This window comes from Somniosus microcephalus, chromosome 2, assembly GCF_052327205.1.
Source record: "Somniosus microcephalus isolate GS21.2 chromosome 2, FLI_Smic_1.0, whole genome shotgun sequence".
Lineage (NCBI taxonomy): Eukaryota > Metazoa > Chordata > Chondrichthyes > Squaliformes > Somniosidae > Somniosus > Somniosus microcephalus.
This window is the reverse complement of record NC_140988.1, coordinates 162192397-162198960: the sequence shown is the minus strand read 5'-3', so window position 1 is coordinate 162198960 and position 6564 is coordinate 162192397. Positions and strand designations below refer to the sequence as shown.

General features: G+C 43.4%; 1 protein-coding gene across 6 annotated transcripts; it reads left to right on the top strand.

Annotated features, from left to right (window-relative positions):
• Positions 1 to 201: 201 nt before the first annotated feature.
• Positions 202 to 5325, top strand: hs3st1 (heparan sulfate (glucosamine) 3-O-sulfotransferase 1). Of its 6 annotated transcripts, none has more exons than XM_085965399.1 (2): positions 202 to 493; positions 3507 to 5325. In XM_085965399.1, the coding sequence occupies exon 2, from the start codon at positions 3625 to 3627 to the stop codon at positions 4567 to 4569; it is 945 nt and encodes a 314-aa protein (XP_085821525.1). In that variant the 5' UTR covers positions 202 to 493; positions 3507 to 3624; the 3' UTR covers positions 4570 to 5325. The 6 variants fall into 6 exon arrangements, with proteins under 6 accessions (XP_085821525.1, XP_085821551.1, XP_085821545.1 ...); XM_085965425.1 differs by lacking the exon at positions 202 to 493 and adding an exon at positions 547 to 1434; XM_085965419.1 differs by lacking the exon at positions 202 to 493 and adding an exon at positions 1450 to 1610.
• Positions 5326 to 6564: the final 1239 nt, after the last annotated feature.

Here is a 6564-nt window from a genome sequence, read left to right as displayed (position 1 = left end):
CTTCACTCACAAAATCGGAGTTACGTGCATTGCAGGAAGTCACTTGGCGCAACCCCAAGAAACGAAGCGGATGAGTGAGTGAGTGTGAGGTGGAGCAGCGCCGGGGGCACCTCATTACGCAAAGGGGAGCGAGCGTCAGTGGGAACGCGCGGGCGGGCGGGCCCAGCGAGGGTGCGGGGCTGAGATCGGCCAATGAGCAGAGCACAAGCGCCGCTGTCAGTCTTATTTGTGCGGCCGGAGCCCGGACCGCCTTACAGCGAACGCTTCCAGTCTGTGTCCCAGCTGTGCCTGGGAGTGTGTCTGTAGGTGATCGCGCAGCTCCAGTCCTCTGAGTAAGGTTGACAGAGAGAGAGAGAATCAACAGTAGGCTTTATTTTAACAGCAAACACAGCTTGCGGGGAACGGCAGCAGCTGAGTAGGGAAAGACGTAGCGCTCGCTGGCATGCGAGTCTCGTTTCTGAACCGTGGCTTGTGAAGCAGACTTGTGTCACAGGTAATGTTGGAGAATTATGGGGTTTTTTCTTGTGTGTTTTTTCTCTCCTTGGAGTTTTTTTTAAGGCGTTGCATAAGATAAGTCCCAAAAGAAAGCAGCAGCTGACAGGAGCTGTTTTGAGTTTGTCTTTACCGTGCTTTGCAGAGTAGTTCCAAGATGCTTTCTTTTAAAAAAAAGATTAGATTGTTTTGCGTTTTGGACATTACTTTTAAACAATCTATCTCAAAACTTTTGAACCAAAAATGTAGTGCCATTTCTTTTGATTACTTGTAATTTTATCAATTTTTTTTAACCATTTGAAGCCTGAAGTAGTATTTCTGCACCAAAATAAAACTGCAACTCGATTTGTCGGGTATTGAAGTGGTGACTGTGTAATTATCTAAAATAAAAACAGAAAATGCTGGAAATACTCAGCAAATCCGTTAGCACAAGGGAAAAGACAAGTTAACGTTTCGCCTGTAACCCCTTTCTCAGAACTTTCAGAGGTATCTAGTGCATTATACTTTACAGATGTTTATAAAATGTCTAAATTTTGAAAGATGTGTCTTTCGGTACTCGGTTGTGTGGCCCACTGCGTTATTTTACAGTCCTATAAATAACCAGTTTGTTTATGCTTTCCGGATTCATCGACTCTTCTGAAGTACATCTGTGCATAATTGCGGTTTCCGTTTATATCCACCAGTTCAGTTTGCATAAATACAGTGGTTTTAAAAAGGAGTTTTCGCTGGACCTTAAATCTCATTAAGCTACTTACATTCGGCTCAGTGCAAGGTACCTTAACTTGAGGCAGGGTAACTTGCCTTGAGTTTAAAAAATAAATCCGCCGTACATCTTCCTATTTCACGTTATAAGCCGGATGTAGTTTGAAATTTCCCCGTACATTATCTCTAACGCCTGAAGACTATACCTGCAGCAAACCAACCAGTCTTCTGCCTCTCTGGGTAAGATTGTCCAATTGCTATCGTTTTTGTTATTATGGACTTGTGGCTGTTAGAGTCTGATGGGGCTGCCGAAGCTCATTTCACTTCCAGTCTATCGAACTGTGCCGGATTAAAATCACTTGGCAGAACTGAGAAGACGGATCAGCTGCCGCCTCGTACTTGTCAATTTCAGAAATGTAAGTGAAATTGCGTAGGAAACAAGACGGTGTTCTTTAATTGGCCAAAGCCGTTTCCACGCCTCAAAGGTTATTACTATAGATTTCCGAAGTGCTGTACTGAGTCGCTAGTCTGGGGATAAACTTGCCCAGATTACTGTATTGAGCGCCGATTGCGATCGAACCCCTGCTATCCATCCTTTCAACTGTACACGAAACTGTGAAACATCGGCAACTTATTGAAATTCTATTTTTAAGACTCTTCAGTCGATGGCGTTGCATTTTTCATTCGTAAATAACCAGAAAACATGAAGTGCATTGACCTCTTTCTGACATGTTTGTGCTCATTAGAATGTTCTAAAATCCATGCTCAAAACAAACGCTGTGTGACTACAGTAAAATGTGTCTCCGACAGAGCCTCTGCCCACTGGCCGCCATCCACCCAATCGCTGGTCATTCTTCAGATCTGAGCCTTGTTTACCAGTCAGAGATACTTCTATTCCAACTAATGAAAATACGCCATTGCTTTACTTCCTTGAGCATTACATCTCCTCTCCCTCCTCCCCCACCGAGGCCAAAGTGCAAGTCGCCCTATCACACTACCTTGCTATGTTGAAGTCCCATATGTAATACACGGACATTTCTCGTCGGCGGCTGTTAGCATGTAGAAGACTTCGGAGATCTTTCAGTGTGGCCTGCCGTGCATTCTGGATTTGGGCTCACAATTGGATCGCTGCCTCGACTTCAGTACAGCTAAAGATAGATGCCTATTGGCAAGACTCTGAAGAGGTTCGGAAGCAGCCCAGCCGTCCCTTCCATTGATCTTGCGCCTGGCCTCTCTTCTGGATTGACCTCAACGTGTTGGGAATTCTCCGTTTCTGGTCTAATTAATAAGTAAAGGAAATGGCAGCAAATAGCGCCGTATTCAGAAGATATTCCCCGGTGCATAAGTCCAGAATGCCCATTCATCATTCACTGTCGTTCTACCGCACCGTATAAAAACTGCACTCGATGAAAGGCAATTTAAAAAATACCAAATGCAGTAATTGGGAAAAATGACCTCCTTACTAATGGGAAGCAAAAGTAAACACAAAGGACCTTTTGGTGGGCGCTTTGCTCCGGGGTGCAGTGTGTTGTGTGGCTGTGGTTGCGATGTAGAATGGAATGTCGTGACACTCGGTCGCTTTTTAAAGTTTTTTTTTAATAGAAACTCATTCGGTTAAAGTCAAAAAAACAACATTTACTTAGTATGTCGGTCGCTTCTGTTCCCCCGCCGCCTCCCTCCCGAAACATTGGCTGTTGTCTGAACAGTAGTCTTATTGTTGAGCAGGGTTAGCCCTTAAGTTCAATGCGAATATATTCCGGAAAAGTGCTGATGTTAAATTCCATTAGCAAGCAATCCTGGGGTCATTTATGTTAGCCAACATATTGTCACGCTTTTGAAATAAAAACGGAGAATGCTAGAATTACATAGCGGTTCTCTCAGCACCTAGCCAGGCCAGGCCAGTTTTCAGTCCTGAGGAAGGGGCTACACCCTGAACCCGAATTTGTTGTTGCTTCACTTGTTTTGCTTCCCCTCTACAGATGCTAATAGATGCATTGTGTATCTCCAGCATTTCTACTGTTATTTCAGATTTGTTTTGTGTGTAGTCGCATGTTCAGGTGTTTTCAGTTTGCTTCTCTTTTGAATCACACTATGGAGATGCAGCATAAGTTAAGTTGCTCGTTCCGGTTAACATGAAATCGGCAGGCTTTAAAGGACGTGAACATATTTGTGCAAGAATACTCTACTTTTTGTTAAGGCTGCATGAGTGTTACAACCTGCAGACGAGCTAGACAGTTAACCTGTTAAAATGGGTCATATTTGCTAGTGATGACGAGACGCATTTAAACACACCTTCCTTTCTCTTTCTTTAGTGAGTACTGGTCCCAGAAGAATCTCAGTATATTCCGAAGAGTTTCAGTGCGGTTCCATGTGGAGTTTACTCCGTACTCCCTCCGTTGGTTTAATAAATCCAGACTGAAGTCTTCCGTTATGGCTACTTTGTTTCTGGGGCTTTTTCTTTTCCTGCTCCATCCGGTAGTTGTGCCTTCCAGGCCGGCTTTCGATCTTCACCGCGAGGTCCCGTCTCACGCCCTGCGTTACGTGTTGCAGAACAACCTTTCCAGCCACATCTTCCAGCCGACCGTTTTCCCCAACGGTACCATTCAGCGACTTCCCCAGACCATAATCATCGGGGTGAGGAAAGGTGGGACTCGGGCTCTGCTGGAGATGCTGAACCTCCACCCGGAGGTCACAGCCGCGGAAAGTGAAATCCATTTCTTTGACTGGGAAGGGAATTACGAGAAGGGTCTTCAGTGGTATAGCAGTCAAATGCCAATCTCCTATCCCCACCAGACCACGGTTGAAAAGACACCGGCCTACTTCACTTTACACAAAGTGCCTGAAAGAATCTACAACATGAACCAGACTATTCGGCTCCTTCTAATACTGAGGGACCCAACGGAGAGAGTTATATCGGACTATACTCAGGTATTATTCAACCGGATGCAAAAGCACAAACCGTTCCAGTCGGTCGAGGAGCTGCTGATTAGAGATGGCCAGATCAACGTTGACTACAAGGCAATTAATCGCAGCTTGTATTATATCCATATGCAAAACTGGCTGAAGTATTTCCCCCTCAGCCAAATGCACATTGTAGACGGTGACAAATTGATCAGAGACCCCTTTCCAGAAATGGAAAAAGTGGAGAAATTCCTGAGGCTCTCGCCGCGGATTAATATGTCCAATTTTTACTTCAACAAAACAAAAGGATTTTACTGCCTCCGAGATGGTGGGAGGGAAAGGTGTTTGCACGAATCTAAAGGGAGAACACACCCGCAAGTAGACTCTGCTGTACTCAACAAGTTACACGGCTTCTTCAATGAACCAAACCGGAAATTCTTCGACTTGGTTGGCAGAACATTCGATTGGCATTAAATTAATGTGTATGCAGATTCCAGCGGAGTTTTCTTTTCTAAAAAATCATTATCTACAATGTACAAAATTATAGAGTCATTTAAGTGGATTTCTTTAGAACGAGTAACTGTACAATATTACAAGTAGATCAATCTTCATTCAGAGCTAGTTATATTTTTCTACATTGTCGCAACAATGCTGTAAAGCTCAACCTCCCGATGTGAGTTATATTTGTTTTCTCAGTTGTGTAACAGAACAGTTACAGCAATATCAGTATGTTTCATGAAAGTTGGGTGGAAAATCAGTATAATTCAATCTGTACTTCGCGAAAAAGGCCCTGACCATGGCGTCGAAGGTTGGAATACCATATATCTATATAATCCTTGTTTATACTTTGCAAGAAAATATCCTTTTCCCCAAAGAGTGCAATATTTTGGTCGAGTTATGTTATTCACAAGTTGCACAATTGTTCGCGGCATTAAGCACTTCTCACAACTGGACAATGACACGTTCTGAGCGGACGGCAAGCGTTTGATGTGTACACCATTAAACTGAGAGCGCCATTTATATATTTGCTACTAGTTCCCACGGTATTTCAATGTTATTTTATTTTTATTTATTTCCGCGGGAGGGCGATAAATATGAACATTTTGTATTTGAGTATCCATGCAATCTTGTTTTGGATATTGTCAATTTTTGTAAACTACGGATTTTTCCGCTAATATTGTACTAACTAGACCGTATGCTATAAAATAAAGCAACAGTGTTTGTAACATGGATATCTCATCTTTTATTTACCTTATACCTTATTCCAGCTATTCGTCACTTACAAACCAATTTGAGTTAGAATTGAGTTAAATCTCAAGTAAACCAGAATTTGGAATCACCATTACTGCCATTTTTCAATCAAACGATAACTTTCCGAAAACGGTAAAAGTGTAAGACACTACCCAAGTGTAAATTTTCCCTAAGTTTTCGTTTAATCCATTCCTATCATTTAGCTAACAAATTTAAACTCACCCAGCTTGACCAATACATTTAGCTTCAGGACCCAGCAAAACATGAAGTAGATTCCTGCGCGCTCCATCTCCTCCCGCCCCCGCCTCTTATAGACTCCTAGTGACACATCGTCACCTGTGTATGTTTACCTCCGTAACATAGAAACCTGAAGGGAGCTTGAGAATGAAACCGAGACTATCAGTTAATGGCGAAGAGAGGCAAAAGGTATGGAGAGAGACACTCTACATCATCTACAGCAAAATGGGCCAGGGCTAGCTTCAGATCACACATGCTCACTCCAGACAAGTTCCACAACTTTTACTTCAACATACGGGGTGGCTACAGGAGGTAGGAGAGCACCCTTCAGTGTAGTCTGATCACAATCATTCTGGGAGGTAGTGATGAACGCCATAAAGACTATGAGCAACCTTGTAATCCCAGTGAAATCCCAGCCCAATACTTACGGGGTCTAAACACGGAGTCCTTGGAGTGTGCGATTTTGCACATTTCTCGGTGGTAACTGCAAGAAGGTGCATTGCATTCCTGTGGCGCTCGACGGTTTGCCCCACGATAAATGCTGAGTTGTACCTGGAATACATCCCAATTTAAATAATGTTCAGCTTCTACCTGGAACTAGGGAAATCTTGTACGGCCTGCTGAAGGTTCACTCAGCACAAAATGGTCCCCCCATTCTCCCCCCCCCCCCCCCGCAACAATTATACCATCTCCTTCATAAAATATAATATGCGAATATACAATAACGTCAGCCTATTAAGATACAGGCAATCATTCCTTTGATCTCTAAGGATATGTAACTAACTCAATAGATTGTCATAAAAACCCATCTGGTTCACTAATGTCCTTCAGGGAAGGAAATCTGCTGTCCTTACCTGGACTGGTCTATATGTGACTCCAGACCCACAGCAATGTGGTTGACTCTTAACTACCCTTTGAAATGACGGCTCACCCCCACCTTCTCGAGGGCAATTAGGAATGAACAATAAACGTTGGACCTGC